This window comes from Eretmochelys imbricata, chromosome 1 (assembly GCF_965152235.1).
Source record: "Eretmochelys imbricata isolate rEreImb1 chromosome 1, rEreImb1.hap1, whole genome shotgun sequence".
Classification (NCBI taxonomy): Eukaryota; Metazoa; Chordata; order Testudines; family Cheloniidae; genus Eretmochelys; species Eretmochelys imbricata.
The window spans coordinates 45,207,824-45,230,147 of record NC_135572.1 but is presented as its reverse complement, the minus strand read 5'-3'; the positions used below and the strand labels follow the sequence as shown (position 1 = coordinate 45,230,147).

Here is a 22,324-nt window from a genome sequence, read left to right as displayed (position 1 = left end):
TTTATGTTTAAGATCCGCTAGGATTTCACTGTTAAGCCAAGCTGGTCGCCTACCATATTTACTATTTTTTCGACTGTCAAAGTTCCTTCCCCACTCTGAACTCTAGGGTACAGATGTGGGGACCTGCATGAAAAACCTCCTAAGCTTATCTTTACCAGCTTAGGTCAAAACTTCCCCAAGGTACAAAATATTCCACCCTTTGTCCTTGGATTGGCCGCTACCACCACCAAACTAATACTGGTTACTGAGGAAGAACTGTTTGGACGCATCTTTCCCCCCAAAATACTTCCCAAAACCTTGCACCCCACTTCCTGGACAAGGTTTGGTAAAAAGCCTCACCAATTTGCCTAGGTGACTACAGACCCAGACCCTTGGATCTTAAGAACAATGAATATTCCTCCCAACACTTGCACCCCCACCCCTTTTCTGGGGAATGTTGGATAAAAATCCTCACCAATTTGCATAGGTGACCACAGACCCAAACTCTTGGATCTGAGAACAATGAAAAAGCATTCAGTTTTCTTACAAGAAGACTTTTAATAGAGATAGAAGTAAATGGAAGTAAAGAAGTCCCCCCTGTAACATCAGGATGGTAGATACCTTACAGGGTAATTAGATTCAAAACATAGAGAACCCCTCTAGGCAAAACCTTAAATTATAAAAAGATACACAGACAGAAATAGTTATTCTATTCAGCACAATTCTTTTCTCAGCCATTTAAAGAAATCATAATCTAATGCATACCTAGCTAGATTACTTACTTAAAGTTCTAAGACTCCATTCCTGGTCTATCCCCGGCAAAGCAGCATATAGACAGACAGATCAGACCCTTTGTTTCTCTCCCTCCTCCCAGCTTTTGAAAGTATCTTGTCTCCTCATTGGTCATTTTGGTCAGGTGCCAGTGAGGTTACCTTTAGGTTCTTAACCCTTTACAGGTGAGAGGATTTTTTTCTCTGGCCAGGAGGGATTTTAAAGGGGTTTACCCTTCCCTTTATATTTATGACATCGACGCATCGGGATGGTTTGTCCCTGTAACCTCAGTAGGGATTCTTTGAAATACAGGCAGCTCTCCTGGACTCCTTTCCCCCTCATGTTATTCCCCCAGGGGATCCTACCCATCAGTTCCCTGAGGGAGTTGAAGTCTGCTTTCCTGAAGTCCAGGGTCCGTATTCAGCTGCTTACCTTTCTTCCCTGTGTCAGGATCCTGAACTTGACCAGCTCATGTCTGGACTCTCTCCAATTTGTCCACATCTTTCCTGAAATGTGGAACTCAGAACTGGACACAACACTCCACAAAATCTTCTCCCTCCTTGAACTTCCAGGACACACTTCTTAGCCACCAACCTTCTATATTAGGTGGGACCCTGATGGGAGCCCATTAGTTTTGTTCATTAAGAAAGATCCAGAGGAGTGGTAGTTAGGCAGTGCAAAGCATTCCCTCTCAGAGGATGAGCACTCTGCCCCTGCAATCTTGAAGTGGGTCAGCACTGGGAGCAAGGTATCAAGTTCAACAAAGTACATGTTTCTATATGATAATCCATTGTATTTTTGAACTGGAGCATTCAGTAAGTTTATCTTTTGTTTTTGAAAAGTTATGGTAAATTATTTGGGGAACGATTTTCAAAAGTTTTAGGCATAGAAACTCTTGCATGCAATTCATGCCTAATTTGTGTGTGTAATTACATTAACTGCACGAGCCAGTATCTGTGCATGCAGATTACCAATTTCAGGACTATCAGATTAGTTTAGGGAGTCCCAGTAATTGCCTATGTACATTAGGAATGCAAATGTGGGTGTGCATCTGTATGCCATAAACTACTATAAATCAGGCCATTTATGTTCATATTGATTAAAGAAGCATAGGATTGGAAGATGGAAACAGCATGTGTAAGATAGTTATATATTGTACATTCACTAGTGTTTTTATATGACCTGGTTTAAAATGTGCCAAGCGTATGGAAGAAAACTTGTGGGATCAGACTGTGCTTTTACTCCTAGAACCATAGATCTGATTAGAAAACAATTAAAAATGACTGTTTGTTTGTTTTCTCATAGTAACAGAAAGAGAATGTCTGTAATAGTTCGGACTCCAACGGGACGACTTCGTCTGTACTGTAAAGGGGCTGTAAGTAATCTGCTACTACTAACAGAGAATGGTAGAAATACCGCGAGCTGCTGCAGCAGTCACATTGTTTGTAAAATGTTGAAATGTTGTCCATTCTAATGAGTATCTGTTAGCTGCACATATTAGGGGCCGAATGTTTAAAGGAGCCTTAACCTGTTCTCTGATTTTGTTTGCAGGCACCCATAGTATTTAGGCCTCTCAGTGCCTGAACTGAAATCCTGCCTACGTTAAAGTTGATGGGAGTCTTCCCATTGACTTCAGTGCAGGCAGGATGTCTCCCCTGATATGCAGGTACAGTTAGGAAGTTAGACATCTAAACACTGTGGTCTGAATCTTCAAAACTGGAGTCTGTTCTCAAGCATTTAGCCCTGTCTGTCTTGTGATCTGCTTTCTCCCATCTCTGCATCTGCTACTGCTGCTATTTGTCCCTGCTCATAATATGCTGTGCTCCTACTTTCACCAACAGGAGGGATAATGTATCAAAATGCAATGACTGTAAAAAATCAGAGGCATCAACAACCACAGCAGGGTGTGGCTTTAAATTCAGTGGAAAGTGATGGAGGGTGGCTCAGTTTTATCAGGTGGAATTAAATCTCTGTTTGTTTTAACAGTGCTTCTTCTGTGATGTTTTACCTTAAGGCTCTAATTTACTACTGTGTGTGTGTGTGTGTTTTAAACACACTTTTAAAAAATCATTTGAAATACAGGGCTGGATGCATCTCTACTATACTCCAGTGTAGTTCCACTGATTTCAGTGGAGTTATGCCAACATGGAAGTGGAATAACAGAGGTGAATCAAGCCCACTGTAATTATACATTGCTTAAAACTTTTGAAAGTCGCACACAAATCTGGACCCAGCAGAACTGACCATGTCTGACATCTGCGTTTCCAGTCCCATTACTGTTCTTACCACTTTTGTTTTCACACTGCTGAACTCTTTCTTTCTCTTGCTGTCAGTTTTGTGTTGCTGAGTGTTACAGCTGTTACACATCACAGAACTAGCATTGGGAAGAAGAAAAAGAAGAGGTATTGTGGGTCTGATCTTGTTCCATAGATGTTAGTAGAAGTCTTGCACTGACTTCAGTGGGAACAGGCGAATGCCCTCTAGCAGCAGCAAAGGGGCCGCAACAACCAGAAGATCAGAGAAGGCAAGAATGACACCAAAAATCAACTTGTTTTATTTTAAGAAAAATAGTGCCATAATTTTTGAAAGTGAGTTTGCATTTATTGGGCAGAACCCTGAATATATTCCTGTCTTGGTCTCATAAAATAATGAAGGTGATATTATAAATTATTTATTTACGTTCAACTGTATTTGAAGTTCATCTAGATATTAAAAATGAAGTTCCTTTTCTTTTATGTCTTTTACACCTTTTTTCTTTTCCTGATTTCTCAGGCAACCTTTCTTCCTTCATTTCCCCTTCACTCCAGACCTTTATCAGTCCCAGAAATAACCACAGGCAGTAATGGATGGTGCTTCTAAGGCAATTCCCAGCAATGGAATCCAACCTATGTTGGTTTCAGAGTAGCAGCCGTGTTAGTCTGTATCCGCAAAAAGAACAGGAGTACTTGTGCACCTTAGAGACTAACAAATTTATTTGAGCATAAGCTTGTTCTGACTTCTCAATTCGGCAAAACTGTCGTTGACATACGTGGGAATTTTGCCTCAGCAAGAATTGCAAGATAAGCTCTTAAGTATGGGTCTGTGCTGGAACTGTGTTTTTTATTGTTCAGGACTCTTCTGTTCTTGGAAAACTCAGTCTCACTTCACTAATTCAAAATGGAGCATTCCATCTTTGCTGTACTGTATTCTAAATTTAAATAACTGTGTAACAAGTTTGGGGTAAGGGAAGAAAAATCTAAAGAAACAATGTGTGTGTTTTTGTATTTGCAAAGCAATTATAGTATCCCACCCCTTTTCACTTCTGCTTGGAGTTCATATATGGTGGTTAAAACTGTAGCATTCCAGCTTTGGTTTTCTAAGCGGAGCTAGATCCGTTTCATAGGTAAACCAAAATTCATTATTGTATGTATTTTCATTTGCAGATACTATCATGTCCACTTTAGACACCTCACATCAGTTAGATCTAGAGGGGTTGAACACTTGTGCATTGTACGTACATGAATGAAAAGTTTACATGTGAATTTACTCTTTATATCTAATTTGGTTTTGATAGGATAATGTTATTTTTGAGAGACTTTCAAAAGATTCCCAGTATATGGAGCAAACACTATTGCATCTTGAATACTTTGCCACAGAAGGTAAGTGAAACAATGTGCAAGTATGAATCAAATTTTTGAATTATTAGTCGTATTTTATGTATTAATTTTTAAATGCCATCAAATTGTTCAGTGCTGAGCAAGACAAAAATGAAGACACAGAGCAAATTCATAGGCGATGTGTCGTATATGTAAGATACACATGGGTTAGTGAGTTTAAGTCTAAAAAAGGAGTTTACAAGTTGATCCTGCTTCTGTTGAAACCATAGTGAAACTGATTTCAGTGGGAGCAGTTCTGAGTCCTGCATAAGAATAAAGATGAGTAGTGACTTGATTCTGATCTCACTTTTACATGTGTAAATCAGGAGTAACTACACTGAAATCAATGGAATTACAGCAGTGTAAAATCAGAAGAGATGAGAATTAGGCCCTAAGTGTCTAAACTAGTGTAACATACAAGCTGAGAGAGCTGGGAAAAAGATGTGCATTACAACTTCAACTCATATAGATTCATGTCTGAATCTGGCTCACTGGTGCTACCCCTAGGAGCTTACAATCTAAAATCAAACATGCCAACTTTTTATATTACTGGTGACAAATTCATGACACATTCATTCACAAGGAAATGCTAACAGGGATATGGGCTTTGTTCCTTTTTTATACTGTGACAAAGTTCCTCCTCTACTTTGGTGGGTCTTGCGCTTATTGGTGGATTTGCTCACGTCGGAGATTCACGGCCGCACTCAGTTTGGCCGTTTTCGTGAACCCATAGTCCAGGTCAACTCCTCCTGTGTCTGACCAGGAGTTGGGAGGTTTGGGGGGAACCTGGGCCCGCCCTTTATTCCGGGTTCCAGCCCAGGGCCCTGTGGAATGCAGCTGTCTAGAGTGCCTCCTGGAACAACTGTGCGACAGCTACAATTCCCTGGGCTACTTCCCCATTTCCTCCTCCCAATACCTTCTTTATCCTCACCATAGGACCTTCCTCCTGGTTCTGATAATGCTTGTATTCCTCAGTTCTCTAGCAGTATGCCTTCTCACTCTCAGCTCCTAGTGCCTCTTGCTCCCAGCTCCTCACATGCATGCCACAAACTGAAGTGAGCTCCTTTTTAAACCCAGGTGCCCTGATTAGCCTGCCTTAATTGATTCTAGCAGCTTCTTGATTGGCTGCAGATGTTCTAATCAGCCTGTCTGCCTTAATTGTTTCCAGAAAGTTCCTGATTGTTCTGGAACCTTCCCTGTTATCTTACCCAGGATAAAGGGACCTACTTAACCTGGGGCTAATATATCTGCCTTCTATCACTCTTCTGTAGCCATCTGGCCCGACCCTGTCACAATAGCTTTTACTTCATTACTGTTGTCAAGGTTCCTCCCCCACCCTGAACTCTAGGGTACAGATGTGGGGACCTGCATGAAAAACCTCCTAAGCTTATCTTTACCAGCTTAGGTCAAAACTTCCCCAAGGTACAAAATATTCCACCCTTTGTCCTTGGATTGGCCGCTACCACCACCAAATTAATACTGGTTACTGGGGAAGAGCTGTTTGGACACGTCCTTCCCCCCAAAATACTTCCCAAAACCTTGCACCCCACTTCCTGGACAAGGTTTGGTAAAAAGCCTCACCAATTTTCCTAGGTGACTACAGACCCAGACCCTTGGATCTTAAGAACAATGAACAATCCTCCCAACACTTGCACCCCCCCCCCACTTTCCTGGGGAATGTTGGATAAAAATCCTCACCAATTTGCATAGGTGACCACAGACCCAAACCCTTGGATCTGAGAACAATGAAAAAGCATTCAGTTTTCTTTCAAGAAGACTTTTAATAGAGATAGAAGTAAATAGAAGTAAAGAAGTCCCCCCTGTAACATCAGGATGGTAGATACCTTACAGGGTAATTAGATTCAGAACATAGAGAACCCCTCTAGGCAAAACCTTAAGTTATAAAAAGATACACAGACAGAAATAGTTATTCTATTCAGCACAATTCCTTTCTCAGCCATTTAAAGAAATCATAATCTAATGCATACCTAGCTAGATTACTTACTTAAAGTTCTAAGACTCCATTCCTGGTCTATCCCCGGCAAAGACAGAATATAGACAGACACACAGACCCTTTGTTTCTCTCCCTCCTCCCAGCTTTTGAAAGTATCTTGTCTCCTCATTGGTCATTTTGGTCAGGTGCCAGTGAGGTTACCTTTAGGTTCTTAACCCTTTACAGGTGAGAGGATTTTTTTCTCTGGCCAGGAGGGATTTTAAAGGGGTTTACTCTTCCCTTTATATTTATGACAACTGTAAAAACATGAATTGATGGTTATTTTTTCCTAAGTCTGAAGCTGTTATTTGTGCAGACTTTAAATATTTTTTTCCAGTTTGTTCTCTGACTTCCCTTAACCCCAAATAATAAAGCCTTTCCATTTTATATGGCATGCTTCCTCCTTTTTCTGACTGACCCATGCCAGAATAAAAATCTTTACTTAGGCCTGGTCTCCACTATACAGTTAGGTTGATGTAAGATGCCTTGTGTCGACCTGGCTGTGGATGACTGTGCATTTAAATTTGGTTACCGCTGATGTAAGTGCCTCTCTATGCCAATTCCGTAACACCACCTCCCTGAGCAACATAGAGTCACAGTTTCTATAATTAGGTTGATGCTTACATCTACTGTTGCTGGCTTTCAGGAGCCATGCCACAATGCCCTACACTGACAGTACAATCGACACAAGTGCTCCTGGTAAGAACGTGCACTGCTGACACAAGGTGCCACGTGTGCACACACACACAAGCAATTTAATAACTGCAATGGCTGTATGCCAGTGTAAATTAGGTTAACTTATTTTGTAGTGTAGACATGGTCTCATATATGTTAAATTTGATCAGCCGTCTAATAAAATGATCTCTTTCATACTCTATGGGGCCTATTCTCTATTTATTGTGCAGGTGTAACTTCCGTTCACCATAACTGTGAATAATATGTATGCATGGAGGGGGAGAATACATTCTCTTCTCTGAAAGGAAGTATTGGGATGAGCAATAATTTGGGATGAGTAGTATTACATATATGAAATACCTGCTGTTGAAATATAATAATGATAATACTTACCAGCCTCATTGGGGTTGTATAACTTACAGGAATTAACATTTAAAACAAATCACTTTCAGCCTCAAATGGAAAATTAGATGAAAGATGACACTGTTGTTGCTCCAGTATTACTAGATTACTGAAAATTGGGGAGAGATTTGTGCATGTTAGGCCAGCTACTCATCTTGGTTACACTGGTGTAAATCCAGCGTAGTCAATGAAATTGGTTAGATTTACGCCAGTGTTAGTAAATTCACAATCTGCCCCATTTGGGTGAAGTTGGTGGAAAAGCCCAAATGTTTCCAAACTGTACTGGGAGATTGTCTTGCCTTTCTAGAGCTCTGTGTTGCATTACTTATGTGTGCAAAACTTTCATTGACTCCAGTTAGGGGGCCAGGTGTTTAGCATCAGCTGGTTCATTCAATAGAAGGATTTTAATAACCTCCCTATCAGTAGGTTAATGTGTGCAACATCTATATTCTGTTTTGTAGGTTTGAGGACTCTGTGCATTGCATATGCGGACCTGTCAGAAAATTCTTATCGAGAGTGGTTAAATGTTTATAATGAAGCTAGCACAATTTTGAAAGACAGAACTCAAAAGATGGAGGAGTGCTATGAGATCATTGAAAAGGTAACAGCTGCAGGCGTTTATGCTGCTGAAGGCTAAATCCTGCTTACCTTATTCATGTGAATAGTTCCAAGCAGGATTATTTTGCTAAATGTATCACATGTTGAATTAATAAATACATCTGCTGGAATATATATATATATATTACACAAACGTATGCATGCTCTTGCTCTTTCTCACTTTTCTACTGTTGTATCCACTCCAGTTTTCATATTTATTTTTCTAATTCTCAATCCAAAAGACACTTTTTTCAGTCTATGCCGCTGAAATATTTCCTGTACAATATCTGTAAAGTTACAAATAACTAAGTTAAATGATTACAAAATGTATAAAAAAATCCCCTCTCCTTTGGCCAACGAATTACTAAAATGGTTTCAGGGTTAAAACTGGCAGATAGGACTGCTGCTTTATTTGGCAGAGTTTGCTGCTTTTATTTCTGCAGCATGTTGTCTGCCATATTTTCTGTAACATGGCCAAATCCTTTCCTGCAATGGCGCTAAAATGTCAGAAAAATATGCACAGCTCTGTAGCACCTACTATTTGTATGGGACATTTTTTCTTTCCAGGAATATGCATATGTATATACAGTACAGATACTTGGATTGTTCAATATTCATTCCATTTGTGTTACATATGATGTGATTATGTCCGTAAATAATTGCAATAATTTTAGCCTTGAGTGATTGTATGCAGGCTGTGTATACATTTTATGGGAGGGAAAATAGTTTAAATGATATGACGCCAAATGATTTCTGTTTTGTGAGCTTAAGAAATACAGATTGTGACCGTTTAAGCATATTGCTATGGTGATTAGTGAATGCACCAATGTGTATGTTCATCCACTGGCTAACGTTAAAGTTGTGTAACTTCAATTAACTGCTTTTGAAATGTTGCCATCTTTCTGATCAGAAACATTTGGCTTCATTATACACCTCTGAAATGTGGATTGTATGCGGAGGAAATAGAAGAACCACACAAAAAAATTACTGTACTGTATTTCTCCTTCGAGTAGTGACCCTATAGGTGCTCCACTATCGGTGTGCTTGTGTCCCTGTGCTGCTGATCGGAGAACTTCAGTAGCAGTGTCTGCTAGGCCTGCTCATGTGCTGTGTCTCCTCGTACTTCACCATGAGGCTAGTCAGCGCGCATGGGCAAGCCCTCCTCAATTTCTTCTCAACTACCCGTGGCTAGAGACAGAAATATTATAAGAGCATTGCTTTATTTTATATATCTATAGCTAGTTAGTCTTCTAGTTATAGTTCTAGTTCTTTTCTCCTTTCTTATTTTACCCTTGAAAATAATAATAAAAAAATACTTTATTTTTCCCCTCTCTTTTCTCCCCCACTGGGGACCCTTCCCCACCAATGGGGTATGCCTGGTTTCCCAGGCTTCAAGAAGTGCCTTATTAACAAAGAGGCAATTCCGATGGCAGACAAGCACTCCCAGTGCATTCACTGCCTCAGGGAAGGCCACATCCAGCAGAAGCGTGGTCTTTGCCATCCATGATCTCGTAAGGACAGAGAGCTCTGACAAAAGATCATCTTCATGGAGGTGGCTCTCAGGCCTGAGTCACCTGGCAGATGTGGGTTTTCCCCACAGCCCTCTACATCTAAGGGTTGTGGGTTGAAGAAACAAGCTGCAGACCCCTCTCATAAATCATCTAAGAAGAGAGCAGGAAGCCCCCACAGTGAGCCCTCAGATATCCATAAGCGATCTCCATCTCGCTTAGTATCTTCGGCACCGTCAGCACTGAGACCATCTCAGTCCGGCACCCATGATTCATACAGACTGACAGCAAACAGTACCTCTGACAGGCCCATAGACCTGATGGGTATGGGCACCGAGTCATCAGCACCAAAGACAGGAGTAAGCACTCCACTAAAAAGGCGCTCCTGGTACACGAGTCCACGTTGGCACCACCAGTGATGGCTCACCTGGCATCGGAGCAGCTGGCTTGAACAAGATCCCTGTACTCCTGGAACTGCTACCAGTACTGACGGGGATTGCATGCTGGAATTGCATGCTGGAGTCCCCAACTCTCAGTATCGAGACCTCTACACTGAGCCTTTACCACGCATGGGAATTATCCCCACTGCCATGCTATGCCCCTCCACTCTCTAGCAAGGGTTCAGACAGTGAGCTCACAGGAGGTAGTGTTGCAGTACTTCTCCCAAGACCCATATGGTACTCAGTACGAACAGAGCCCAAAGATATACCCACAGATGGCCCCACCACCACCATCTTGTTACAGCCACCCATGGGTGCCACTGTCGGGCTCTATACAACCATTACCATTGGGTGGCATATTGCCAGCATGCCTCTCAAGCTTCAAGCCTTGCCTGAGAACCCTCAAGACACACCCCATCAGCTGCAGCATCCAAAGCTTTGGAACCACCCTCCACAGGACATATTGGAGCAGGAGGCTGGTACTGAGGAAAAACTGGTGCTGAGGACCATATCCTCCTCTTCTCCTGATGAACCTGTCATGCTTCCCCCACTATCTTTTGCAGATGATTTTCATCTCTTCCAGGAGCTGGAAGAGAGTGGCAGACACCCACCTTCAACTCCTTGACATCCTCCAGTCTTCCTCCTCCTCACAGATCGCCCTCCCTATTAATGAGGTTATTTTCCCAGCAAGAATCATATACCAAACCCCATGGTCAGTAGCACATACTTGCAAGCGGATGGATAAAAAATTCTGTGTCCCCACCAAAGAATCCACCTGCCACCCAACTCCATCGTGGTGGATGCTGTCAACTCCCATGATGTTATGTTAGCAACAAGAAGAAAGTCAAGGAAAGTGTGGGCCCCTTACTGAATGAGGGAGGCAACCTAGTGACAGAGGATGTGGAAAAAGCTAAAGTACTCAATGCCTTTTTTGCCTCTGTCTTCACGAACAAGGTCAGCTCCCAGACTACTGCACTGGGCAGCACAGCATGGGGAGGAGGTGGCCAGCCCTCTGTGGAGAAAGAAGTGGTTTGGGACTATTTAGAAAAGCTGGACGAGCACAAGTCCATGGGGCCGGATGTGCTGCATCCGAGAGTGTTAAAGGATTTGGCGGCTGTGATTGCAGAGCCATTGGCCATTATCTTTGAAAACTCATGGTGATCGAGGAAGGTCCCGGATACTGGAAAAAGGCTAATGTAGTGCCCATCTTTAAAAAAGGGAAGAAGGAGGATCCTGGGAACTACAGGCCAGTCAGCTTCTCCTCAGTCCCTGGAAAAATCATGGAGCAGGTCCTCAAGGAATCAATTCTGAAGCACTTAGAGGAGAGGAAAGTGATCAGGAACAGTCAGCATGGAACACATGACTTATGAGGAGAGGCTGAGGGAACTGGGATTGTTTAGTCTGTGGAAGAGAAGAATGAGGGGGGATTTGATAGCTGCTTTCAACTACCTGAAAGGGGGTTCCAAAGAGGATGGCTCTAGACTGTTCTCAGTGGTAGCAGATGACAGAACGAGGAGTAATGGTCTCAAGTTGCAGTGGGGGAGGTTTAGGTTGGATATTAGGAAAAACTTTTTCACTAGGAGGGTGGTGAAACACTGGAATGCGTTACCTAGGGAGGTGGTGGAATCTCCTTCCTTAGAAGTTTTTAAGGTCAGGCTTGACAAAGCCCTGGCTGGGATGATTTAATTGGGGAATGGTCCTGCTTTGAGCAGGGGGTTGGACTAGGTGACCTCCTGAGGTCCCTTCCAACCCTGATATTCTATGATTCTGTGATTCTATGACTGACAACACCAGTTGAGGGCTACTCTCTGCAAGCGGGATTGGAAGTGCCTCAACCTTTTTGGTAGCAAGTTAGCCACTCTCCAATTCTGTACCACCAACTACCAGGCCCTCACGGCAAAATATGTTTATATAAACTCCTCAAATTTAAGTGACTTTACTGAGCAGATACCAGATTCACATTTGACTCATTCAAGGCCGTTATCCGGGAAGGCCAGTTAGTGGCAAAGACATTGCTGCAATCTGCCCTCGACGCAGGTGACACAGCAGCTAAATCCATCTCCATGGCTGTGGTGATGCAACAGGTCTCATGACTCCATCTGTCGGGTTTCTTGAAAGAGGTGCAGTCTGCCATTAAGGACCTTCCTTTTGAGGGCACAAAGTTCTTCGGTGAGAAGACTGATGCTTCCCTTCACATCCTTAAGGATTCCAGGGCTACTCTCTGATTGCTGGGTGTCTACATGCTGGGACAAAAGAGAAGATTTAGTTCCCAATCCCAGCATAGACCATACACATCTCAATATCAACGTCAATGCCATTATGAGACACAAAGAAAGAAAGGGAAATTCCCTAAACGCAAACCACCAGGCCCACAATCTTCTTCCTCCCAGTCCTAGAGATCATTGAAACCGGGTACTCCATTCATTTTACCTCCCTACCCTTCCCTGTCCCACTCATAAGAGTTTACTACAAAAAGAGTCACCATCTTTGGCTCCACAGTACTGTCATCTGTAACGGACCAGACTCTGAAGTACTTGCCCTCCAGAAAGGATACTGCTTGGGAGTCACCTACAGTGGAACACCCATAGGGACACTACTCGAAGAAGAAGAAGTTACTCACTTTGTGCAGTAACAATGGTTCTTCAAGATATGTGTCCCTCCACAACCCACCCTTCTCCCTCTACTTCGGAGTTCTTATCAATGACTCTGTGCTAGAGAAGGAACTTAGGGGGGTTAGCCCGCATGCACTGACTAGCCTCGGGCACAGCACAAGGAGAGAGAGTGCATGTGTGGGCTTATTGGACACTGCTATTGAAGTTCTCCGATCAGCAGCTCAAGGACACAAGCACACCTACAGTGGAGCACCCATAGGGACACACATCTAGAAGACCCATTGTTTCTGCACAAGGTGAGTAACTTCTTCATCTCTTGTCAAAACATATTAGTGATGAGGTACAGCATGCATCATTAATTCCCTTTTTGAGTGTGTTCTAAGCTGATATTTGGCCTAAAGAAAACAATCCCTCAAATTCTTATGTTTATTTCAGGATTTGCTGCTTCTTGGAGCTACAGCCATTGAGGACCGCCTTCAAGCAGGTGTTCCAGAAACTATAGCAACACTAATGAAAGCAGAAATCAAGATATGGATCCTGACAGGGGACAAACAGGAAACAGCTCTCAACATAGGTAGCAACAGCAACCTTCATATTTTATTTTGCTTTGAATTCACCTGATACAGAACTGTGAAGATATGTAGCAAATGTGTGCACTAAGGTAACTGGTGCTAGTGATTAAGAAGCCATTGTAACTTCCACTGAATGAAAAATGTTAATTAGAGTTTAAGGTGCAATCTAGTTCGTATATTTGAAGGTGAAAGTAGCATTCCAGCAGTAGGGGGAAATCAGCTTGTATGAAAAAGTTCTTGAGATTAATAGCTTAGGGCTATATTATAATTTTTCATAACAAAAATCACTCAATTCTGCATGCAGTTCTGTACATGGAGAGGGAGATCAGATTGTCTGAAATGAATTGCTATCCATGGAACATATCTGAGGAGAATTTGGCCCTTTAGGTTATAATGGTGTATCTGTTCCACAACAGTTGCTACTCACTATTGAGGAAAAAGAGCCTGCCCATAGATATGGAAACAAATTACAGAGAGAAGCACCACAGAGAGGAACTATGGGGAGCATAGGTACTCCATAACCTGCTTAATTGAAGTAAAAGACATCTACTGTAGGAAAAAGGCATGGTTACATACTTTAACCTATTTTAACCCCAACTTCAACCTATCTTTCTAGTATACATAAACCTCCTTGGGTGACCGATTCATAGGACCCAGTCCCCTAGGAAACAGCTGTACAAAATTGTGACCTCTCTTCTGTTGACAATAAGAAATTCTCCTGTGAATTTTGCTGTCATCATGTGCACATGTTAGGAATTGAGTCATCCAAACCAGGTATTCCTCTGAATACCTCCATCTCAGCCAGGACTAGCTCTTCTTGAGCATCTTCAGTAATGATTGTGTAATACATCTCGTTGGGTAGGTGGCCTAGTGAGTAGCACACCTAGTGCCACCTCCCAGTGGGAAAGTCTTTCAGTCCAGTCTCTCTTCTTACCAGATGGGGAATGAAGTGGGGATGAGACTTAAGTCCCTCCTTCACCAGGGCCAGTTGGTAGGGGAGCCTGGGCCCTCCCGCTCTACTGGGCTCTGACCCAGGGCCCTAATAAGGTCAACAATGTCTGGCACCCTAGAGTCCCCTCTCAGTTACCCTCCCTGGGTCACTTCCTACCATCTGCTTCTCTCCCCCGGCTCAAAGTCCAATATAAGGTAAAAAAAAAGATAACTAAACGTTCAGACCCAACCGCGCTCAGCATGCAGTCTTCTTCCTCTCAGCAGGCTCCTCTGGTGCTCTTGTCCAGGAGTCCTCCCAGTAGGTCTGTCTTCCTCCCCAGCCTTCTGCCTTCTGAGCTGAGTTGGTATCTTCTCCAGTTGGAGCATTCTATGCAGGTGTGGAGGGGTGGGGCTACCTGGACCCAGTATTGTCCTTTAACCCCTTCAAGCCCAGCATGGGGTTTATGCACCCCATCACAGATGGGTAGTAACGGGAAATGGGTTAACACAATAGCTGATTTTAATGAGGTTTTCCATATTTTTGAGAGCTGCTCTGCCACCTAATTCTTGAGGTCCTTCAGAACTCTGTACTGATTCTATCTGGCCCCTGTGACATTTTATTTCTCCTTTTTTGACATATAAGCAAGGGCAGCTTTATTGTGAGTTCACGGGTTCAGTTGCACCCACAGAAATCATGAAGCTAAGGGTGCAAAAACTTATGCCCATTTCTTATTGCTTCTCTATTTCCTTTTTATTTTTTTTATTTTTTAATTTTTTTTGGACGGATGCCTTTTCAGCTCAGATAACTTCTTCAACCTTGCCATTTAACCAGTGGATTTTTTCTTGCATTCTTGCTTCCTCTTTTTTCACAAGCATATATGTCATCTGTGACTCATGCAATGACTTTGTTAGGCTTACACGCATTATCGTGGGACAATTTAAAAAGATATAGCATGGTGGAACAGTATTTTTAAAAATTGAAATTGTTCTATCACGGTGCACAAATACCTTAACAGAGTTAACTGTGTGAGTCACAGATGGCATACATACACCCAAAGAAAAAGGAAATAAGAAGACGAAAGCCCCACTAAATGACAAGATTACAAAACTTATATATGTTGTGTGTCTCACACTTTTGCACACACATATATAATGTAATTTTCATTATAGGCCTGTAGAATCACTAGTTATTAAGGTTGCCCAATCCTACCTATGATAAGACCCGGTTTCCAGTTGCTTATAACTTTGCCAAACTTTAACCACTTGGGCTAAAAAAAGTCCATGCCAGGTGTGGATTTTACCTTCCTGAGAGATGTAGTTATGCTGATGTAAGTTTCTAGTGTAGACCAGCCCTAAGCCTTTGAAAAGTCAGTTTGCATAAATTCAGAGATTTGCTACAGCTTTGGAGCTAATTCCCCAAAGATTCCATCCACAATGGATATGGTGCAGCCCAGAGATAAGCAGGACTTTACCTGCAGTTGCAGCTCTGGGCACCTATGGCTGGGCCAGGGTCAGGCAGGCACATGAACTGAGGGTGGGAAGCTGCTCTCTAGTCTTCCTAATGTCCCCTTTCTGACCCCAGGCAGTGTGGTGGAGGAAGCTGCCTGAATGGAAGGCAAAGGGGCAAGAATTGGTTCTGGGGGCAAACAGGTTGAGACAAGGAACCTGCCATGGGAGACTGGACTGGGAACAAGTGGGGCTGTGGGAAGAAGTTGGGAGAGGGAGCAACAACTGATCTGTTGAGTGGTTGAGGTGAGGGGGAAGAACTGTGATTGTCTGGGCAAAGTCTTTGACAAGAAGCCTGGATGGGAAAGGCGGGGACTGAGATTGGACAAGGAGTCTAGGGATGGAGATTGGGACTGGGAGTCAGAAGGGATAGGGAACATGGGGATGTGGAGTGTATCCAGAGACTGGAGGAATGAGCGACAGAGCAGATGGGGAACTGGGAGGGAAGGAGGGACTGGCTAAGCAAAGAGACTAGGGTTCAAGAGCTAGAGGGTGGGGATAGGAACTGGGAATGGCTGGACAAGAAGACTGGGATTGAGAAATCCAGGGGGCGAGGCAAGGATTTACTGGGCAAAGACGACTTGGTTTGGGACGAGGAACCTGAGGAATGGAGACTGAGGCTGTGTAGTGAGGGAGAATGGGACTGAGATGAGGAGCTAGAAGTGGGGAAGACAGGGCTGGGACATGGCCAGTTTGGAAGGGATGCGACAGAAAGGGTCAAGATTGTGGGGCACAGGTAGGAGAACCTGTGCCCACTAGAGCTCACTCCCCTCCAGAGCCAGGAATGCAACCCAACATTCCTGAGTCTCACCATTCCTCTGCTGTCAACAAATATCTGTGAAACCCACTGGCAAAATGTGTGTGTCTCACCTCTAATTAGTGCTTGTCCACACAGAGGATGACAACTTCTGCTGTCAGCTACTCCATTAGCTCAAGCGGCAGAGAGCTGTGCTATGGATGTAAAAGTTTCAACCCTGCTGGTGACCCATGTGGGTGTCAATATGATGTCATATGATGGAGTTCGTTTTTTCAGTTGGTTTTTTTAAACATAGAAAATTATATACAAAAATCAGTTAAAAGAACATTTATCGAAGTCGCAAAGTCAAACACTTAAAACTTAGGAAATACCACAATTAAGGTTGCCTGTGCAACCTTAATTCAGAGCCATGTGTGTATGCATTATGATATAATCTTCAATTACATGATCATATACAGTTTCTTCCACAGGATACCTGCCTCATTCAGTGCATAGAACAGACCTGCTCTGAGGATGAATCAGGGTTGTGTACCGAAGGAGTCTGTTGTCAGGCCATTGCTTAATTTTTTGCACCCGTTGGGAGATGAATAGTGAATGAGCCAGGGGATTACAGAAAGAGAAGGCAGTTGAATGCTGCCCTGGTGCATTGGATTCTAGTTCCTATGTGATGCTAATCAAGTCACTTAAACTGAATTTTTCAGAGTAGTCAATGAGGGTACGTCTACACAGCCGGCAGCAGGCCATGGCAGCAAATCTCTGAGTCTGGGCTGACAGACTCAGGCTTGTGGGGCTCACACGACCGTGCTAAAAAGAGCTGTGTGGCCAGCGCTTTTAACTTGCAGCTCATGCTCTAGGCTTCAGAGCCCAAGCTCCAGCCTGAGTTGCAACATCCACACAGCTATTTGTAGCCAGGGCCGGCTCCAGGCCCCAGCGTTCCCAGCAGGTGCTTGGGGCGGCAGTTAGAAAGGGGCGGCAGTTCCTCTGGCCGCAGCGGCAATTCGGCAGCAGCTTCTTCCTTTTGCTGTCCGCGACGGCAGTTTTTTTCACTGTAGAGCCGGCCCTGTTTCTAGCGTGGTGACTATTTTTAGGAAATCTTTCGACCCAGGCTTAGAGGCTCACTGCTGAGGGTTGTGTAGGCAAACCCTAATTGTGTGTTTCTCATTTTCTAGGTGCCTGACTTGAGATCTTGGGGTCTGATTGGCAAAAGTGCTGATTACACAAAGCTGCAATTGGAGGCAGTGGGAGCTGTGCTTGTGCATATAAAGTGCTATATGATGCTAAACGCTCTGAAAAATCAGATCCTAGGTATCACACCCAAAATTAGTGGATACTTTTGACCTGAATCTCTCTTTGCCTCAGTTCCCCATCTGTAAAACAGACCAAATAAATACCTCCGTGTCTCAGAGGTGTTCTTAAAATAAATGGTGAAACACTCATTTACTATAACGATGAGCACCATAGAAAAGCCCAGGAGGAAATTCATTTGTCTTCAGAGCAGGGTTTGAATAGTTTGCAGTAACTAAGAAGTAGGGCCACACATTGAACAATGTGGGGGGAAGATAGCTGCTCATTAAGTGAACACTGTCCATCCTGAGGCAGGGGTCCTGTGAAAAAATGATATGTGACTGAAGACAGTTTGATAATGCATATGAACAATTGGGGCTGAAATAAAGTTGCACAGGGAACCTTTATTCTGGCATTTCTTAACATCTGAACGCTTGGCTTTTCAACCTTAATGTTCTTTTATTGTAGTTTTTCCTGTGTAGTGTATATATAAATACCATATTGATTTCTACTGGGGAAAGTCTTCTGTGGAATATATCATTCAGTCCTGTGTATCTTATTTCCAGAAAGATATATACAAACTGGAGAGAGTTCAGAGAAGAGCAGCAAAAAAAAAAAAAAAAAAAAATTAATTGTCTGAGGGATTGACATATGAGGAAAGATTAAAGGAACTATGAGTTAAATCCTGGCCCCATTGAAGTCAGTAGGAATTTTGCCATTGACTTCAATGGAGCCAGGATTTCACCCTAAATCTCTGCATCTTGGCTAAGTCATGACTACAAGAGTGTATACACTAACGAGGGAGAGGAATTTTTCAGCATGATACAAAGGGGAACTACTTGAAGTAATGGTATGAAATTAGAGAAAGAAGATTGTAGGAGAAACGTCCTGCAGTGAGACATATTAGATGGTGGAGTAAATACTCTAAGGTCTTGTCTACACTTACCACGGCGCAGCTACGCCAGTGTGGCTGCACTGCTTTAGCACTTAGTGAAGAAGCTGCTACCTATGCTGATGGGAGAGCTTCTCCTATTGGCGCAGGTACTCCATCTCCCCAAGAGGTGGTAGCTATGTCGATGAGAAAAGTCCTCCCGTCGACGTAGCGCTGTCTACACCAGGGGTTAGGTTGGTATAACTACATCACTCAGGGGTGTGGATTTTCCACAGCCCTGAGTGATGTAGTTAGACTGACATAGATTCTTTGTGTAGACCAAGCCTCAGGGAAGTGGTGGTGGTCCTTTCCTTGAGATCTTTCAGAGCAGCTAAAATACCACCGTAAGAACAATACAGAATAGGTAGGGGGATGAATTATGGATGATGTTTTCCATCTTTGTCTATAACTTTCCATGGTCACATGACCTTTTAGGCTGGAATTCAGATGGCTCTGGAGATTGGAGTTGAAAAAGTCACCTGCCAATTTTAAGCCAGTGGAATACGTCTGGTTTGAACAGATAAGGGCAATTGGCCAAGATATCCTTGTCCATCAGCATATACTACAAAGTGCTGCATCTCTTAAGTCACTTCTTCCTTAGCTCTTTGCCACCATGCCAGCAGAGCCAAACTGACTGTGCCAACACAGTCCTCAGGAAGGGCCTATCCAGCTCAGCCCTCGAGAGCTTCAACTATATGAAAACGCTAGTTTTTGTGCTGTGTGACAAGCTTGTCTTCACCTCCAGGTGTATAATCATGGTAGATTGACCCCTTCACAACTTCATGCCAATAAGAGGGAGCAGGAGTTGGTCTTGCTTCATGCCATTGAGACCCAACAAAGGATGTTACAGGAACTATCTGTGTGCCAGCTTCTACTTCACTGTCCTTCATGCTGTGACAGAATATTCTAATGTTGCACTGCCCTCTAATCAGATACAAGAAGGGAAAGTCTACAGTAGAAATAAACAACTGGTTATTAGTAAGAAATTTAAAAAACCCTCTCATTCCCAGTGCCGTGGTAGAGGAGGCCAATTTTTCCATGACCATCAAGAAAAAGTGCCTGCACTGTATGCAAGTGCAACAGCTTGCTTATGAAAAACCCTTCAGTTATCTGAGCAAGCAGGCATATGTGCCTGTTGTACTTGTATAGCACCTAGCCCAGTGGGGTCCTGGACCAGAGTAGAGCCTTGGGTGCTACCGCAATACATATAGTAAATAGTAATATAATAAAAGGAGCAGCTGTCCTTCTGACTGTCTGTCTATTTTGCATTGCAAATGTGGATTTTTAAAAATATATATATTTTAGGTGTATTTTTAGAGGCTTCTTTGAAAACACAGCCTATGAGTTTGAAACAAATGGAACACCATCTCTCCAGATCTTGAATTATTTTCTTGGTAAGGCTGATGAGCAATGCGCGCATCTCAATCCTGACCCTGAAGTACCAAACAGTTTTAGGACGTTCGGTGGAAGACAGAACAGAATTGGAACCAAATTTCCTAATTTGGATTTCTATCCCAGAGCAAACATCCGTTGTTCTATGGAACTTGTGCCCATATGTTTACTTGTCTCACATGCTTATGAATTTGCCACCCTGTCATATAGGACAAGCAAGTACAATTTATCTACTTAATCCAAAATATCTGCTTAATCCTAAAGTTCTTCAGGCCTTCTTATCAGACGAAGAGAAGCTGAGCTTCACTCTGGTCTCGTGAATGGACAGGCTGTCATGCACATATTATACATACATAGTCCTGGTATTACCTTGTTGCCAAAGTCTGCAAACATCATCCTTACTAAAAAGTCCTCAAAGAAAGCTACAGTTAGCCTGTATAAAGCACCACTCACACTTGCCTTTCTTTGTTTGCAGGTTTACAAATCTTTACCAACAGCCATTAGCTTTTTTTCCTTTAGGAATTACCTATTTTAGTAACATGCTGGTTTCTTGTTGAAGCAGATACTTTCTTAGCATCCTCAAATTAGCTCTGACTTTAAGGCCTTTAGCTGTTTGAACAAAAGTGACCTATGAGCCATTATGTACACAGATCTGCAGGTAGACTGTTAGTAATTTTCTGAGTGGCCTTTTGCCAAAATTCTGGAACTCTGTGACTGAACTTACATTACTTTAGCAAAGTTTCAGACACTCAGTAATTTTCATTATTTAGCTTTAAAATTGGCTTCAGTTAGTCTAAGTGAAATTTCAGATGCAGTCTGCATGACTCATATAGTTATTGTTTGCTTACTGGAATTGTGTAAGATCTCAGTGTACCTGTAGAATTCAAAGGCAGTAAAATGGATTAAACAGGATTTTCTGAAGTGGTAGTATTTCTAGTAGAAATACGGTGGGTGGCTTAATATCTAAATATTTTTAAGAGTCATTTACCACTGCTTCTGGTGTGAATCTTCTGTAAAATCAGTTTGTTGATCTCAGCTTGCTCCTCAAAGGACAATAATCAACAACCACAAAAGCACTTTCTTTTCATTTGCCATAGCTAGTAAAATGCAACAATGGATGTCAGTACAGACCTTTCAGAATAGTGTCTATGTTAATTGGTGAAGTATTATGATTTACATAGGCTTGTTCTGTGACTGACTGAATCGTATCTGGCCTGACAGAGAGGGACATTGTTTTCCACTAATTCATATCTTTTTGAAATTTGTACACAGGCTCAAAATAAAGCAAATATTGGGATGCAGAGGGATACCTTTTAAATACTGTGCCTTTAAATGATCACTATAATTAGTCTAATGTTTAGCAGTAACATTTTGTGTGCAGTTTGAATCATATTTGTAAAACTTGTTTTAAATTACATTTTAAAGTTCCCTTATAAGCACAAAGGTTTACAATCACTGTGCATAACTTCTGGCACCCTTCTAGCTTTAATTTAATGGTTAACTTCAGGTAAATAAAAGTCCCAGAGGTGCCTGTCTCAGCCACTTTATGGACTTAGTTAAATTTTTGGATTAAGGATCTAGACCCCAATTTACAAGTGTGGATTGACATTTTATACCTCGCTTTGATCCAGAAGTTGATCTCATTTTACGAAACTGGAGTGTCTGAACTTTTAGTTTTAATTTGCCATATTAGCACTGCCAGAAGTAACTATATTAACCATTTGTATAGAATATATAGTTATAAACATCAGTTAGCAACTTTAAGTGCCAATTACTATACTTTTAACACACTGATGTTATATTTTAAGATGTTAGAGGTCTGAAATTGTGCATAATATATAAGTATCTTATAAAATGGTGATAGGTTTGTGTTTTGCACCCTCTTTCTGAGCCCTATCCTGTTTCTATTTATCTCAATGATGAAACTTCAGTTAACTTCACTGGTTGCAGGATTGGGCCCTCTTGACTCCATAATTGCCAAGACATATAGCAGAACTGCTTAACGTTTTCTCCAGAACTTCTTCATCTTGCTCCAGCTGTCAAATGGCGTCTTGCTTGATTTGAAAGATGTAAAATAAAACAGCGAGCAGCAGTTTCAAAATTACTGCTCACTGTTGCAGCTGTTGTTCCAATCAAAAACTACTAGAAAATCCTTTTGAATTAGTTATACTGAATTTGTAACAGTCTACTGCATAAAGCTGCAGCCTTTCCCTGGGGAAAGAATAAGCCTGACATGGAGGGAAATGATTAAAGTTGTAATATCCCATTTTTTTCAGTGAAAATAAAAATGTAGCTCTTCAGTCTGGAGCTAATTTAAGAATCCCAATTTTCCCCCCCCTT

At 42.4% G+C, this 22,324-nt stretch overlaps 1 protein-coding gene across 2 annotated transcripts in view; it reads left to right on the top strand.

Annotated features, from left to right (window-relative positions):
- Positions 1 to 22,324, top strand: part of ATP8A2 (ATPase phospholipid transporting 8A2) — a 668,324-nt gene that overhangs the window by 187,337 nt on the left and 458,663 nt on the right. For both annotated transcript variants that reach the window (XM_077809582.1, XM_077809591.1), the window contains 4 exons: positions 2,056 to 2,125; positions 4,304 to 4,388; positions 7,917 to 8,056; positions 13,048 to 13,186. In XM_077809582.1, coding sequence (XP_077665708.1) covers positions 2,056 to 2,125; positions 4,304 to 4,388; positions 7,917 to 8,056; positions 13,048 to 13,186 — 434 coding nt within the window. The remainder of the gene's footprint in view (positions 1 to 2,055; positions 2,126 to 4,303; positions 4,389 to 7,916; positions 8,057 to 13,047; positions 13,187 to 22,324) is intronic.